The sequence below is a fragment of the Psittacula echo genome (genome assembly GCF_963264785.1).
Source record: "Psittacula echo genome assembly, chromosome: 7".
NCBI classification, from domain to species: domain Eukaryota; kingdom Metazoa; phylum Chordata; class Aves; order Psittaciformes; family Psittacidae; genus Psittacula; species Psittacula echo.
The window spans coordinates 56,731,321-56,749,111 of record NC_137740.1 but is presented as its reverse complement, the minus strand read 5'-3'; the positions used below and the strand labels follow the sequence as shown (position 1 = coordinate 56,749,111).

The following is a 17,791-nucleotide window of genomic DNA, read 5'->3' as shown; positions in this document are numbered from 1 at the left end:
TAATGGCTTGAGATTATTCAGCAAAAGGTTTTAATGTTTGCTTTATGGTGTCCTCTGTGTTGCCTTTCTGTTGCAAGCCTGTAATCTACCTGAACTTGTACAAACCACTCAGCTGTAGAGGGAGGTGATGCATGGTCATCTGGGCCTGCCTGAATAGGAAAAGAACACCCTTACTGCGGGAGTTGCTGGCTGTTATTAAAACCAGCATTGCTTTTACAGGAGTGCCAAATCTTACTAATTAATTTTCAGATTTATGCTTCAGAGTGACTCTGGCAGCGATTATGTTATTCAAAAAGCAGTCGCAGACTGTTCTTGAATCTTAAAGCACAAGTCTCTTCGCATTCGGCAGAGCCAGAACTGTAGTACTTTGTGAACTCCTCACATTTGGTTTCCAGATACACATCTTTCCTTTAGAGTAAGCCCTGCCAAAACCAAGTAACTTATCCTTACAGTAATATTTTTGTGACCTGTCTTTTCATCAAAGCAGCCTTCTTTGGTGAGCATACTGAACACAAAAGCCATAACATGCTACATTAATCTCCTCATTACTTTTAACCCTACACTGTGGCATAATCTTTTGGCCCAAAGCCTTGCAGCTGAAAAACATCTGAACAACAGACTCCCAGCTCTGACTTTGACGCTGCTAACACTGCATTAAAAGAAGTCACCATCAAGTTGTAATCACGAGAAAGCAGAACAAAAACCAAACTTACATTAGCAGCGTTCCCACTGACTTCAGTTGGTCTGGGACTTCTCACACTGTGTGAAGTGTTGAGGTATCCACTGCTGAAGGAGCAATTGGTATTTTTTTCACTACTTTATGAGCCTTACATCCCTCATCTCTGTTAACGTGGCCACAAACAAACTCCCTCCTTATTTTGGAGGAAATCAGGGGGCTTTAGACTGTACAGGCCCGCAGCTGGTTTTAATACCCTGTCCAGTAAATGACAGGCGCCTGCTCCCAATCAATGAGACACGTTACTTATTAACTGACTTCTTCATAATTGTCCCCAGACCGGCGCCGACCACTTTCGGGCAGACCGGAGAGCCCAGGGCACCTCGAGGGTGGCTCTCAGCTCGACAACGCCCACTCCAGCCCCTCATGGCCCGGGAGCGGGAAAGGAGACGGGAACAACCCCCTGCCTCGACGCGACTGAGGGGAGAAGGCGGAGTCTCCCCTCATCCCGCCTCAGTCCCTCACGGCTGCGGCCCTTCCCTTGAGCCGCGGCTGGGAGCGCGGGCGGGCTTTTCCCCGGCTGGGGCGGCCACTGCCCGCCCTTTTTGCCCGCTGACAGCTGTTGTCGCTCGGCGCCCGCCGGTGCCGGAGACAACGTGGCCGCCCGTGCCCGAGGGCCGCCGCACTGGCCCCTTCTTCCCTCGCCGCTGCCGCGCGTGTGCCGTGCCGAGCCGAGCCGGCGGCTGCGGCGGCAGGCGGGGAAGCGCTCCTCACCGCTCCGCCTCCGATCGCCGCCCGCTGCGGGGATGTGTGATTGCCATGGCGAGGCGGCTCTTCCCGGGGGCCTGGCTCAGGAAACCCCACTACGCGCAGGTAGGCCGGCGGCGGGCCGTGGCAGCACCCTTCCCTCCCCGCTCGTACCCCCCTGCGAAGTTACCTCAGGAGCGGGCGCCCCCCGCAGGGCTCGCCGCTTTCCCCGGCCCGCCGCGGGTGCGGCCGGCGTTCGCTCGGCTGCGCAGCGCGGCAGCGGGGCTGAGACGCAAGCCGCGTCTGGCGGGCCCCTTGGCGGCGGGTCCCGGGGCACGGGAGCAGGTGGCGGGCGGCCTCGGCGCCTGTTGCCGCTGACCTGATCGGGCCTCGCTTGCCGCCTCCGGCCCGCGCTGCTGGACCTGTTACACGGCCGCCGGCTCCTCGGCCCCCTCGGGGTTTCCAGTTGAGCAGCTACACGTTGCCAGGGCCCGAAGGAACTCCGGTGCTTCTTTCCACGTGTTCCTCCTTTACACCTGCGGCCGGTGCTGCGGACATTCATCCCATCCAGGGATGGACTAGAGTTTGCATGAACAGGCTCATTTGTTTCACGTGTCCTGAAAGAATCGGTGTCTGGCACTTTCCCTTTGCTCCATGCATTTGTGCATGCGTTCATAGACACTTTCGTGTTTACATACACCGGTACATGTTTGTATTACTTAAGCTGCCTTGATAAGGATGCTTCGGTTGAAAGCACTGTGGCTGCTATATAGCAGGAAGCTCTACGGTGAAATGTGAGTTGCAACGTTGTGGTACGGTAGAGGGTTATTCTTTGGGATTCCTTTTCATCTGTTGCATTATATTAACTAAAACGAGCATTTATTGAGTTGGAGAGGATAAATAAAATGCTTACTTATACATGCCGCTTATGTGTTTGTCATCTGTTGATATCTTATGGACTGCTTTCTGATCATTGGATTAAAAGATGTGAACTTTATCCTGATGCATTTTAGAGTCTTGAATGTTTTAATTCCTCCTCATTGGGAGCTTTTACGATCCTGTTCTCTGTTTGGAAGTTCCTGAAATAGGATATAACATTTAAGAAGTGTACAGATATGGGTATAATCTTACTCTCTTTAGTATTAGTTTCATAATATGTACCTGGGTCAGTACCACTTTAATTGATAGACCAGAAAATATTCCTCTCCATCTCTTACCAAGCCAGACACTTGTACAGCAATTGGATTGCCATAGGAGAAAGCCTCAGACACAAATGAAGATAATTGATAATCTACATGCCACCTTTCAAATCAGGGGTTCTCCAGACTGTTTTTGCCTTGCTGAGTCACTGATCATTATATGGTGATATCTGATAACATTCTTCTCCGTTCTTCTTGTCTACATTTATTTTAAGGCCTTTCACACAAAACATCATTTCAAAATCTGCTGAGAAACAGGAAAATATCAAAATCATTTATTACAAAAGCCAAAGTGGTAAGATATTTGCTTCTATTGCAGAGTGAAAAAATATTTCTGATTGTGCTTTTCTATACTTTTCTCATAGCTCCATGTAAATATTATACAGATTTGGTTTAGGAAATCTAATAGTGGCTTTGTCAGCATCAACACATTTGTCTGTGTTAGACAGTGAATGTATGTTGATATTTGATACATCCATAGAATGGCAGCAAGCTATCAATATATTGGCTTTTCCTGTAACTGCATGTTACTGGTACATGACAAATGTAGCCATGGTTTAGCTATACTAATTGTTGAGGGCTTTATTGAGATTTGTCTTCAAAGAAGCCAGTGTTCTCTAAGTAAATGCTAGATGTTAACTCACTTAGATGTAGCTACAAGCAAGATAAAGATACATGTACTATTTCAAGTAGCACACTAGGGAAGATGGTTGTACAACGGAAGGTATTGCTGAGTGACTTCCAGATGTTGTGGGCTGGTGTTCCAGACTGTTTGAAAACGGTGTTGTGAAGTGAGCTGATAGAACATCAGATTCTGCAAGACAGAGCTTAATACCTGCCCTAGCTTCCTTGTTGTAAAAGGAACAGGATGCTATGAGGTGGTTTGCAAATGATACTCTGTGGCAAATATATTTTATTTTTATTATTATTGATTTTAATTTATATGTTCATAGCCAGAAGGATGTGCTGCCAAGTGTCAGCTCATGTAAAAGGAGCAGAGCGAACTCTTGGATATATCTCTTAAACCCCAAACGTAGTGGTTAGGGACCCGCACAGACTATGTTTCACCACAAAACAGTAATTCTGAGATGCAAAGTTTTCCCGTTGCTTAGGCTGCAGATCTGTAATAATAGAAAACAAAACAAAGAAGTCAAGCCTGACAAACTTAAATGCTACTAAATACCACCAAAGTATAATTAGATTTTTGTTTTTATTAGGATCTTACAGTTGGGTGGTTAACACTGTTCACATTTTACGTTTTACGAGAAGAGTTTAGTGTCCCAGATATGGAGACATTGTCCTGAAGTTCCTTCTGATTAGTTAGCAATTGCATCACAAGGCTGAGGGTAAGCCAGCGGGATTGTGCATTACAATAACTGTAAAGAACATTCATGTGCCTGAAAGGTTTCTGGCCTTGAGAGATTCTGGACCAAGTTTACAGACTCTTTAGACATGTCCCATGGACTTCAGTATTGAACAAGAGACTATCTTTGGTGATCTAAAGAATAAATAAGTTTTAAAGCCCTATAGAACAGAATTTTCTATATAATCTCTTTCCTGTAAGATTCTGATGTTTGGTGGTGGTGGTGTTTAACTTTTTAAGGAGAAATGTTCTGTTTTCCATCTTGGCCATTATTTTATTTCAAGAGATTTCCAACTCTGTTTACTGTGTTTAGTTACTCAGGATACAAATAAAGTGCATACATGATCTAAGCATGCACTGTCTGCTCTTAAAGGTATGAATGTATCCAGTACATGGCATCCATGGCAGCATGGGCTAATGATCTCAGACATCATGTCAGCCTACCTGAAATGCATCTTACGATCCATGAACCAACCTGAATAGAGAACAAAGCAGGATTCCCTACATGATCAACCTACAATTTTTGTTTGCTTTCCCTTTCCCATTGCTCATATGTAAAACATGGAGTGAGCAACTTTCATTTGGAGAGGATTAGTGCAGTATGGTTATGTGGAATACTTTGCAGGATTAAGCTCTCTGTGCTATTCAACAAAGAAACACTTTCATACTCTTTAACCATAAAACCATTTTGAATAAAAAAAGTACACTTACCAAAACCTGGCAAGTTATGTTGCATTTTGATCTGCTTCTCTCCGTATGCTTTGGAGTGCATCCAGGCTTGAGTTTTGCCAGAAGTGGTTTTCCAGTTCTGTTTCAGGGGATAAATGCCTACTTATTATTCAATGCACGTGACTTAGTAGAATATCCAACTGATGGAAGAAGTTGACTCTGTAGTATCCTTTCAAGCATTACAAGTGCTTTCCCTCTTCCCTGTGTTTTCTGGTTCATATTTGAAAGTCTTGGTGGAAGAGCGGAGCAGAAAAGAGTAATCCTGTTTCCTGGTTTTGAACACTTTCTTCCTTTTTAAATTAGTTCGGAACTCTCAGTTCTTCTGTTGCCCTGAATATGCTGTTATTATAAATTTCCTAGTAGTTTGTCACAATTCCAAATCAAGTCTGTCTACACATATTGCTTCCTAATCTCTGTTTGGGACTTTTTGCTCAGACAAGTGTTCAAATGATCTGCAGAGCATATGTGCAGTAGATCTGCTGTATTCAGGGTGCATTATGGCATGTGTGACCTAACCAGGCTCAGTAAACCTGTGCCCCTGCTGCATTAGTACAGCATGTGCACATCAGTTGTGACACTTCCTAGATGAAGTGGAAGAAGTGTGTCTACACTCAGAGACCAGTTCTGGGAATGGAAGCTTGATAGAGAGAATGTATGGGAAGAAATCAAATAATGAGCGGGCTTTTTGTGGCATGTAATAAGGAAGACCTTATTAGAAAAGTAATTACCTTTGAGTCAAAGAGAGTGGAACCTGTGGTCTTCTGTAAGCAGATGTGTGCTCTTGTCCATGCTCTGAACTGGCAGGTTGTCAGTGTTGTGCAAATCAAAAGCTATGTGACTGCATTGGCATCGTGCAGAGCCCAAAATAAATCTAACTTCTCTGGAACTTCCTGCCAAGTATATGATGTAGTCACATGGCATTTGGGGAGGATTTTCTGTCCCAAACACATTCTCTTTTTGCCTGAGGAGAAGAACAAATTTGGATAAACTCGTGTATTCAGTATTCTCTCTTGTACTTTGAGTATGGTCAATACTCTGCAGTGGTCTTGAGGCCTGCAGACCTCTGGTGGTCTCCGAGATCATATTAAATGGTATGTATTTAATAAAAAATAGCATTAAATAGCACTTTGGTTATAAATTTAGTATTGTAATTATTCTATGATTACAAAAGTTCATGGAAGGAGTCAGCAAGAAACTTTGAGGAATGAAGAGGGTTTGTTGTCCCAGAAGCTTTGGTTCCCAAGCAGTTTTTATGGATGAAACAGCTTTGCCTTAAACTGTCACGTTTATTTCTATTCTCGTTCTCAGATTTTACCAGGAATTGCGTGCGCTATATTATTTGTATTCTACAATATTAGGGTTATTAAAAATAGTTTAAAAAACCCAAACAACATAAACCTGTCCCTAAAGGAAATCACTGTATCTTACTTTTCAAATAGATGAAAGATAATCATTAGCACTTACTTGCTATAATTTCTGATTCATAGGAGCTTCCTCTTATGTATATGTGGGGAAATACCAAAGAAAGTTGATTTATTAGAGGTTTCAGTGATCCTATTTTAAGAGCAGACATTTTGTAGAGAAGCATCTTGTGACAGGCTTTAGGAAGACCATTGTTAGAATTGTCTGTAGACATGAGGATGTGATAACATCATTTTTAGTTCTCCCCGTAGGTGTTCTGGGGTATTTTGTGAAGCCCTGGGTAATTAAATAGTTATGAAAGGTTCACTTCTAAAAACAAAAGTAAAATTGAAAGAAAGCAACTGCTTCATTTGGTCTTTGCTATTCAAACTGCCCCAAGCATCCTGTTCTCCCCTGACTTACTTTCCAGACTCACTGCAGCTGTGGAACAATAATCATTAATATATTTGCATTTAGTATCTGTAAGTGACGTGTTCTTCTTGTGGTTGCTTGTTTATAATAATCTGCAACCCATGGGGTTTTTTTCTGAAGTTTTATGACTTGTCTCACACAGATGTTGCTCAAATCACTGAGAACTGCCTGCCGTTACATTTGGTATCCTTTGCTATTCTTGGGTAGAATTTCACATGATAAAAGAAGCTCTCATGTTACTTTGAATTTCTGAAAATGTGTGTGATGGAGTATAGAGATCCAGATTTGGCTTCTGTAAGCTAGAAAGCCCTGGACAGCATGCTGGTATGTTGAAGTAAACATAACTAGGAACTCTGTACTGATGCAGTTTTTGTTGTGGATATTTTTTATGTGTGGTGTTGGGTATCCAGATGTGGAATGTATTTCAAATTTGTGATAGTTTCTGGCAAATCATGCTTCTCTTTGGAGAAATAAAACTATAAACTGCATCTAAGACAAAGCACTTAAAGTTGCCAGAAGGCTTGGTGCTTATCAGAAGAAAGGAGGTGTCTTGCTGTAGCTTCAGCCTTGATTTGATTACTTTGGTTTGAGGCAGTACCCATTTTATAATAACAACAGCAAAATTTCCCCTTATGTTCCTTGCTTCCTAACTTGGATAACAGAACTTGAAGGAAATATTTGGAATGTAATGTAGAATGCAACTTGGGGTGAACTGGGACTTGGACCATATGAATAGGTCCCCTACAGCCAGCCCCATGATTTTAAATATTGATGTTCATGCATGTGTTTCTTTGGCACAGGATCTTAGCATTGTTGAGATGCAAGTGAAGTTCTTTTATACTCTAAGAATAAATGCTCTGGATGTGGTTTGTTTATAGATAGAAGTCTTGACAAGGAAAAAAGTAGGAAATGAATTGAATACACTTTGAGTTAACTTGATCCCCACCCCAAGATTTGCATAGTCAATCCTGCCTTTGTGTTGCAGCCTGCCCTTTTGTGGCTAAAAGGAGAAACTTAAATGTTTTAAAAGAATTAAATTATGCTGCTTACGTTGGAAACTTTTTTAAGCTTATTTTTAACTTTCTGAAAGAAATAGCTCCTAGACTTATGTGAAGAATGGGGCCCATAGAGAAAGTGTTTCCTTCAAGAATGTGCAGGGGTATGTCAAGATACAAGGTAACTTCTGGTAGATTTCAGTAAAAGTTACGTTGAGGAAATGCAATTAAACTTCATAAATGAAAGACACTTGAAGATTGAAGTACATGAGATGACAGAAAGCACCCAGCTTTGCTACTGAATTCTTAAATACATTTGCTGGGATAGTCCAGGATGCTCCTCTGACCCCATATTCCATTATTTTACTATACATACATTCAACTTAAAGAGTGAGCATGCCCCCATACCTTAGCTGTTCCAGCTCACTATTTGTTTGACTACAGGGAACTTCCAGTGAAAATCTTGTTTCATGAAGATGATCCTGAGAGTATGAGACCTGTCTGCATTTGCTTCTACAGACTTCTGCTATGTGGTGATAACCTTCAGTAGATGATTGGGGCAAGTGTGTGGAAGTGGGAATAACGGGCAGCAGTTTGCTCAGTTGACCAGAAATCAATCCTGACAAAAAGATGAGTAAAAACCCCTAATGAACATGCCTTTGTTGCATAGTTATCAGTAATTGAGTCTGATCTGATTATATCAAAATACGATGCTTTAATTACAAACAGCTTTTGCACATTCAGCTGCTGCTGTATCTTGTTGTGCTTGCAGAGGAAAAGAAGGTCATTCTTTCAGTTTGATGCTGTATCTAGTTGCAGAAACATTAGGCCCAAGTTAAAATAGATGATTGACTCAAGTGGTTAGATAATTCCAGTAACTACTACAGAGCACACACTGGTGGTATTACTATGTTGAAACCAGCAAAAAAATACAGACTACATTATGAAACCATGAGGTTTTAGGTGGTATAAGAACAAATAAAAAGAAGTTATTACAGAAGACATTGAACCTGCATGACTATAATATAGTCGTTATTTTTAAGTACTAAAACTATTATATATGCTCTGTCCTTCAACCAGCAGAGAGTATGACGGAAGGAAGGAAAAAACATGCTGTATTCTCTAGATGAGGAAAAAAAAGTCTGTGTGCTCACAACTGATCCAGATCAGTCAATCTCTTAATCCTGTACTTTAAATGTTTTTGATCTACTGGTTTGGTTCACATTCCAGTTCAAAACTGTGTTTCAAGAGACCTCTGCTGGAGGACTGCCTCAGGGCTGGTAACCTGGTCTTGCTGGGGTGGATCTGCTGAGGAAGAATAGATGTCTCTCGGTTTGGTTTGTGTAGTGTGGGTGTAAGAACTAACCTATGCAAAGAATCCATCTGTCCTGTTTACAGCTTTCCTTTGGTTCTGGAAGTGAGAATAGGGAGAGAGACGCTCTCTCCCTAGTGCTTTGCCATGCTGCCTATGCTGGCTTCCCAGAGCTATGAAAAAAGGATGCCCGTGGATGATAAGTGCATTTTGTACACGAGCAGTAGTTCAGGACAAGGATTCTGAAGTAGGAGAGTTGTGCTGGAGAATTGAAGTGGATGAGGCACTGAGTAGTGCTGGAAACTTACTTGAGAATGGAAGACAGGCAGTGGAGGAAAATGGTAAGCGTTGCAGAATCAGGTGGGAATAGACTGGAAATAACTGGAATAAAAAGAATAGCAGAGTATGTGTATTTCAAGAGGGGAATGCTCAGACCAGCTGAGGGAACAGTTTGTGATGGGTACTGGGAAGAAAAAACTAGTGAGGATTGTAATTACTAAATACAGAAAATGATCTGGAAGAAAGAATAGATGAGGGGGAATCCACCTGAGCTTGAACTAAGATTTCAGTTCTCTTGTACAGGGGATGGTGTGGGTTGTGTGACTGGGGAGTGTTTGTGAACTCATTGGTAAAGTACTGGTTCTCACTTACTGCTAGGTCACATGTAGGATGACTTACTGCTTTCATCAGTTCAAGTAGTGAGGTTTGCAGGAAAGTTCGTGATTCCATATGCTGTAAGCACGTAGGTATGGTGGTTCTTCTTTTTTTAAGCTAGGAAATCGCACTAAGTCCTGCAAGTCTGTCATTCCAGTAGTGTTCTTTTAATGAGAAAGGCATTTGTCTTTCATGGGATTTCTCTTTTTTTTTTTGATGCTACACAGCCCCTTGCTATCAGTTTTGTTTCTTGGCTGTTCCGTCCTCCCTACCCCCAGCTTCTTTACACATTTTCTAAGCTGTTTCTAGATGTGCTGTAAACCACACAGCATTACTGTTGATCTCCTTTTTGTACTCCATCCAGTTTATATCCATATAGTGAATACTGAGCTTTAGAGGAAATTACATGTTACTCCAACTAAGGTCTTTGTGGCTCTGACGAAAATAGCAGAAATTACTCCTGCCTTACAACATTCTCAACGTAATACCATCAAAGTAGAAATGATTGAAGAAACTGTCTCGTTCAAGATCTTATCATCAGAATACCAGCAGTTAGTTGTATCTATCTCTTTGTTTGACTATGTAGTTTTAAGATAAGTCAAGTGAGTGTGCATGAAGGAGGGAAGGAATAGGGATGCACAGCTGAGGCACACAGCAGGACCACAGCTGCATGGATTCGAATCACCTTTGGGTGTTTTGGAACTGACCTTTCTTGGATTATTTCTTCCAAGAGAAAAGGGTGTAATGTGTGCTGGTTGTCTGTCATGTTTTTATAAGTATTCATAAATTACTGTGGTCTCTCTAGTTAAAAACCCCTGACTTATTTACATCTACTCAGTTCTGTGTTTTCCCTTCATTTTAAAGCTGGTTAATATTGTTCATTCTGTTGCTATCTTATGGAACCCACTTCTTCTCTGCCAGGTCTCCCTCCATAAACTTTCCAAGCTTTCAGCTCATGGCTGAGAGTTTGCACTGAAGTGGCTTCATGTTTTCCATTTTATTTTTCTCACCTTATCTCTTGACTGTTCACAATCAAACATTTCCTCAGTTTCATAAAAGTTGTCCTGGAAACAGAAATTGTCAGACATAGATCAGATGCAAATGGCTCTACTTGTCTGTTTAACACTGTCCCATTCCTAACCTCAGCCCTGATTTGGAGGCACCAAGGGAATGAGGCATTTCAAGCTCCTGCTTACAAAAGGTTCACTTCTCCGTCGTGTATCTGTCAGAGACTTCTAGCAGTAACATCGTGATGCCTATGATGAGCTTTCAGTTACCAGTGGCTAAGAAAGCTTTTTATTGTGAAGAAAATGTGATCTGAATCAACAGCTTGAGCTGCAGTATTTATTTGGCACTGATAATTCCTTGATGGGATTTTTTTTTTTTTTTAATCAGAGCAAGTTGTTCTGGAGGAAGAAGGGAGCACATTTGGGATATATATTGTATGTTCTCACTCTTTGATGGCATCTATTTGTAGCTATTGCTGAAGATTACAATACTAACAGAAATTGATCTCATACTGACCTATGCACTTGTATCCTGTTGCTAAAGCTAATCATTAATTTCTAATTCTTTTCTAATCCTGATGTATGAAAACCAAATTATTAGCACACCAGACCAGGAGGGAAAAACCATATCAAAAATGTGCCTCCTCCCTTACAAGGCACTTAGCTGTCTCTGAATTCTTCATTTATAAATACTTTTTTTCCTCTGTCCCTAGTGAAGAAAGTAAACGTGAGGCCACAGAAGCAGCAGGAAAGTCTTGCGTACAGTTATGGGAAAGACCACTGAAGGCAAGGCTAGTCTAGAGGAATTTTTCTTGCATAATTAAATGGTATCCTTTCAAGGAAGGTTGATTTTGGTCAAAATGAGGATCTATCACCTTTTCTTCTATTTATTTATATCTTGATTTTTATTCTACCTACATAAGTCAAGCTGACCTCCCCTGCCAGTCCTGCTCAGTGAAGGAAGCAAATGTTCCATGTAATGCAGCCTGCTCATTTTATCACTGTGGAAGTCAGATTCTTAAAGGTGAAATAGTAAATCATGTTTGCTCCTATCATTCTGACCGCTGCTGAATGAATTACAGAGAATATTTTCTCTTTTGTACCCTCTAGGTACGTTTCTCATATATGCGGATGAAGTATCTCTTCATTTCTTGGTTAGTAGTATTTGTTGGCAGCTGGGTTACATATGTTCAGTACTCCACCTACACAGAACTATGCAGAGGACATGACTGCAGGAAAATAATAGTAAGTATATTTAGCATAGCTTTCTTAAGTGTTTGTCCTGAGTAATTCCACAGTCAATTCAGTCAGTGCAATGTGTAAATTAACCAAAATTTGATATTCCAGCATGTTGAAGATTATATCTTCAGTGACAGATAAAACCAGTTATGTTTCTTAACCTTGTTTTGGTGTGGGGTTAGTAAAGTTGTTTTCTGAGGTTTTTCTTTCAAGAGTTGGGTGTTGAGAGAGATGCAGTTGTTGCCTGCTTTCCTGGGCAATTGGTTAAATACTTTTCTCCCTGTTTGTTTCAGTGTGATAAATACAAGACTGGAGTTATTGATGGGTCAGCATGTAGCAGTCTTTGTGCTAAAGAAACACTGTATTTTGGAAAATGTTTGTCAACAAAGCCCAATAACCAGGTAAGGCTTTACTCTTCCAATGTGGTTTTATCATTTCCCACTGAAATATCATGGTCTGGAACATCAAGTAGACCTTTGTGTCAGCAAGCTGTATCTGTTTAATACAGATTATTTCAAACTGTATTTGCTGTGACGTGAAAGCATGTTTTTTTAATATATATATGTGTGTATGTGTATATACCTATATATAGAATATATAGGTATAATGTTCTTAATAACAGTATATATAATATGCACATATATATAATATACTTGTATATAATATATTGTTCCGATAAGTAGATGGGTATAATTTTATAATACACATACATATATTTTAGAGACACATATATAAAAAATACACTTTCTTACAGAATAACTGTACTTTTGTACAGCATACTACTACTCTGCTGTCCTGCTTCCCAAATAGAAGAAGCAGCCTCTTAACAACCTTTGCATATTACTACTATGGTAGTAATGCCAAGAAACTGTTTATCAAGCTGTCTTTGTATTTATCAGTGTAGTGTCTCTTACATACCTTCAGTAGTGTACTGAAATTGCCATTTGAATGTGTTCTGGGCATTGTCTGTAGACAGGCCTTAGTTTTCTGTGTTGCTACTTGACTCCTGAAGCAGTGGTTGGAGTACGGGTGGCCTTTAGATGATGGACTTCTACAGAGTTTTTTACCTTTTTCCCTCTTTTCCTGCATAGATGTATTTAGGAATCTGGGGAAATCTGCAAGGTGTTATAAAATGCCAGATGGAAGAAGCTGCTCAGCTTGATCTTGGTACTGACCCAGAACCAAGGAAGGAAATAGTCCTATTTGATAAACCAACGAGAGGAACCACTGTTGAGAAATTCAAAGAAATGGTATATAGTCTTTTTAAGGTAAGTACGTGTTTGTTTATGCTGTTTTGACAGAAAGGCTCATTTTCCTGCAGCTGGAGAGAATACCCAATAATATGAGCCTTGTTCAAGTACATATTGGAAAGATAATCAGCACAAAAATAGTTCTTTCCCAGTGGTGTTTATCTTCAAGTTTGAAGTTAAGTAATTATCAGGTTTTTTCCTTACTTTTTAACAGATGGAACCTGGGATACATTTTCATGCCTACAGATTTCACTTGTATAGAAATACAAGTGTGGTAAAAATACGGTTTTGTTTGGGGTTTTTTTGCTGCTTTTGGGGTTATTGTAACCAAGTACAAAGACTGAAGCACAATTTGAAAACTTTGTGCTTGGGAAGAGTGAGTATGTTAACAGAGCAGCAGGAATCTCTCTAACCAGAATGACCAGCCATACTTCTCCCAGTTCTTTCTGTGTTATATTAATGTGAAACATGTTTCCAGTGCCTTAGTGCAACCCCAGGATTTTTGTAACTCAGCACTTTCAATGCTTTGATATCTCTGGTGATGGAAATAATGCTGTTCTAGCTGAAATACACAGTTATCATGTGTACACATGCACACGCGTGTAACACTCTGTAAAGCTGATGACAGTAGTCATGCATTACAGTAGCTTTGACTCTCAAGGATGGGTGAACAGCAGGTGTTTTAGAGTAGTATTTTAGGATAATTTGGGAAATGTTTATCTTGCCTTTCTGTGTGCGTTGGTGGTAGTTGAAAATGCAACAGTTTTGATACCAGCAATGGCTTCTTTCTCTGTACTGATACAATGGAGGTGGTTATATCAAATAATGAAATTAAAGATTTGAGTACACTTACCCTATGGTATTTGTACCCAGTGTGTCCTGGTATTTTATAGTTGGCCATTATCAGCTGACAACTAAACGTGATCTAAAGATTGGAATTCTACATACTTTTTCTAAGAGAATATTTAACAAGCTACTTGATATGGTTTTTCTAAAGACTGCCATGACCAAGAACAGTGTTTGGATTCTAATGTTTGCATTTTGGAATGCACAGAACACTAGCAGTTTAAGAAGATCGTATACTTGATGCATTTGAAAACAGAACGAAAAGGATGCTCTTCAGGGATGTCATAGCAAGTCCTGTAACATTTATAACCAGTGGAAACTAGAACATAATGTACCCTTACCATACTAACCATAGGAGTAGAAAGACAGGAAGTAAAATGACAAGTGGATTTGTGATGGTTAATGAAATATTTAATCTTTTTCATTTGTTGCTTTCAGGCCAAATTGGGTGAACAAGGAAATCTTTCAGAACTGGTTAATCTCATCCTCTCTTTAGCTGATGGAAACAAGGATGGTAGAGTTTCTTTGCCGGAGGCGAAATCTGCTTGGGCACTGCTGCAGCTAGATGAGTTTCTGTTAATGGTGATCTTGCAGGATAAAGAACATACTCCCAAGTTGATGGGGTTTTGTGGGAATCTCTATGTGACCGAAAGAGTTGAATATACCTCTCTGTATGGAATCAGCCTTCCCTGGATTATAGAACTTTTCATTCCCTCTGGCTTCAGAAGAAGCATGGACCAGTGGTTTACTCCATCATGGCCAAGAAAAGCAAAAATAGCCATAGGGCTTTTAGAATTTGTGGAAGATATTTTTCATGGACCTTATGGAAACTTTCTTATGTGCGATACAAGTGCCAAAAACTTGGGATATAATGATAAATATGATTTGAAAATGATAGACATGAGAAAAATTGTGCCAGAAATGAACCTGAAGGAAAAAATTAAAGATCGCCAGTGTGAATCAGATTTGGACTGTATTTATGGTACAGACTGTAGAACTCTATGCGACCAAAGCAAAATGAGATGTACCACAGAAGTTATTCAGCCAAACTTGGCAAAAGCCTGTCAGCTACTTAAAGACTATCTGCTTCGTGGTGCTCCTTCTGATATCCATGAAGAACTAGAAAAACAACTGTACTTGTGTATTGCCCTGAAAGTCACAGCAAATCAGATGGAGATGGAGCATTCCTTAATACTCAATAACTTGAAAACTTTACTGTGGAAGAAAATTTCCCATACAAATGATTCTTAGCTTCTCCACCAGCAGAAGAGAATTGATGCCTGCCACTAGAGTGGCCCACCCTGTCTGGCAAAAACTAACTCAGCATTTTTTAAAGATGGTTCTTTACTCAGATTTAATTAAAGACTCTAACTCTTGCCCTTCAGTCAGTACCTTGTGACCGGGCTTCTCAAAGAAGGAACATGCCACTGAATGATCGGGTGTTCTAGTGCTGTGTTACAGAAACAAAACCCCTGCATGCTTGACTGTTCTGTGCACTTTGTCAGATCTTGAACAGGCTGAAAGTATTCTCTGTGCCACCACATCAACTAATGGAACATCTTAGGATCCTGTGAAAACCATTGCGTGCTTGTGAAATACCTGCGAAAGAAAGGTCATTATCCCAAGTAGTTTGATGAAGAACCACCACTACTGCAAATAATGTGTCTTGAGTCCAAACTGCTGTTGTGGGTAAACTGAACTGTTGAGATTGAAGTTTACTAATACCTTGGCATGGCAGAATTTGCACATTAATAATTTTTAAACTGTGGAAAATTAGTTTTCTTCTAAGGCTGACAGGTTATGAGAGTTAAATCATATTCTGTTTACACCTTGTTACCTCATGCTTGAATCTTGAATGTTTAAGTAGTTAACACTTCTTAAGCCCTTACACAGTGAACCATGTTGGGAGCCAAGAATTTTAGAGTATGTTATTTCTTAAATTCATGTATGTAGGCTAACAGCAATATCAGCATCTGTTTCAAAAAAAACCCCATGTTGTACCTCAGTTGAAACCTTTGACCTAAATTAAGCTGTAGCAAATACTGAAGAGTAAGGAGTTTGTGGAATAAGCTATCATATGAGGACTGAAGTTAATTAATTTTTTATAATACTGACAGCAGAAATGTCCAAGCAGTGAAAATAGGAAGGTTGCATAATGTAGGAGTCTGCTGTATGACACGTGAAACAAATAATAGCTGTGGATAGTCTTGACTCTTCGCTGTCCCTCCAAATTTAGCTACAGGCTTGTACTTAGATCCTCTTGAACTATTGCAGGAAGTATGTAAGCCAGAGCTAGAGCTAACCTGTAGGACAGAAGCTGGATTATTCGGGATCACGGAATATTGCTCAAATCTTCCACCTCTACCAAGCTCTAGTATATTACTGTTCTCTTTTTTTCTAGTAGCATCTATGAGTCACTGTTAGGTCTCAAGTCATGAGTAAATAACCACCACCTGATCCTGGCACTCCACATGGCATGACCACTGTACCACCTTTAATCTGCATCTATTGTTTCTCAGATCCACATCTATGGTCACAATTTTGCAGAAATTAATACTGTCCTCAAAAATACCTGTTAATGTTTAATTTATAAGTGCTTTAGGTATGAAGTAGTTCAATCCTTAATGATTTTAATGGCAGTCATCCACATCCTTCCAACTGCTGGCCCCTTCATTCATTTTCAGAGGTAAGCAGGACAAGCTTTATTTAAGTATTTGAAAGGTTGCTGATTGCTTTTAGGTATCCTTTATTAATGCATTCCTTGAATGGTTAAACTGAAATACAGGACCAAGAAACTAATTTCTCCATTCCATATGTAACAGTATGCAGCTTGGGTTAAGAGTGTACTGGTCTGTAAACATCAGCTTTTTAGTTTAAGAATTACTCTGCTAATTATTTTCTTTAACTTGATGTCCTCCAACCACAAGCTAGAAACCATTTGTAGCCAGCAATGCACTCAAGTGTAAAGTGGCCATGTTCTTGGTGGAAAAATGTAATTGCTACTAGGTTTGGGGCAGAGATGACTGAATCCGAACTGCTGGGTATTTTAAACAACTGGAAAACATGTTTTAATAGCGGTTTCTTGTACAGAACCTTCGTTTTAATTGCTGTTGCATCGAGTTGGAGCTTTCATTGGAAAAAAAAAATACATTGTTTACAATATATTACAGGCCTCCTTTTCTCTTTTAATAGCAGTACTTACCATCTATCAGCATCTTAAAGCTAAACATTCCTCCGTGTAGCCTACTTATCTCATGTTTTAACTGTACAAACAACTTCAGTAAGTTTAAGGGGAAACAAATAAGTGTGTGCCTATGAAATTAAGATATAGAAGAAAATAAGGATTAGGGGCAAGTCAGCCTCTGTAACTAAGCATGTATATGCAACTTGAAAGTGAATTCTCTTGTCTAAACACTAAATCATGGTAAGTATTCAGCTTAGGACAGTATGTGTTTCAGTAGCAATCAGAGCTTACAGCTGAGTGCATCAAAGTACTTACTTCAGTTACTTGAGGAAGTTTAAATACTTCAATTAGACATCTATTCCTCTATCAGCTAGTTCAGTCACAGTAGGCAAAGTGTTGCTGTTTGTGTTCCTGAAGGCCTACGGCTGCCTTTGGGCAGAGGCTTTAGCACTTGCTGTGAGTACTCCTGCTTTTTTCCTAAGCTCCATACAGATTCCTCCATAACATCAAGTATGCTGAAAGAAAAATGGTGAAGGACATGAAAAACTCTTAAAAATTTATGGTATTTTTTTAGTTAGAAACAGCTGTTTCTTTTTCTCAGTCTCTGGTACTAGTCACACTAGAAATTAATCACATTGATTTTCCCTTCATGGGAATGATTCTAATGCAGCAGCCTTGGTGTTACAAGTCTGTCACCTCTCCTCTGTGAAGTTCAATTCATAAGGGGCGGGACAGAAACCTAATTAAAGCTACAGCA

The 17,791-nt window shown here is 40.1% G+C and overlaps 1 protein-coding gene across 3 annotated transcripts; it reads left to right on the top strand.

Annotated features, from left to right (window-relative positions):
• Positions 1 to 1,495: 1,495 nt before the first annotated feature.
• Positions 1,496 to 15,101, top strand: DIPK1A (divergent protein kinase domain 1A; the record flags this gene model as incomplete). 3 transcript variants are annotated; one of them, XM_080624322.1, is made up of 5 exons in its annotated part: positions 1,496 to 1,549; positions 11,626 to 11,760; positions 12,048 to 12,155; positions 12,846 to 13,022; positions 14,289 to 15,101. In XM_080624322.1, the coding sequence occupies 5 exons, from the start codon at positions 1,496 to 1,498 to the stop codon at positions 15,099 to 15,101; spliced, it is 1,287 nt and encodes a 428-aa protein (XP_080480448.1). The 3 variants fall into 3 exon arrangements, with proteins under 3 accessions (XP_080480448.1, XP_080480449.1, XP_080480450.1); XM_080624323.1 differs by lacking the exon at positions 11,626 to 11,760; XM_080624324.1 differs by lacking the exon at positions 12,846 to 13,022.
• Positions 15,102 to 17,791: the final 2,690 nt, after the last annotated feature.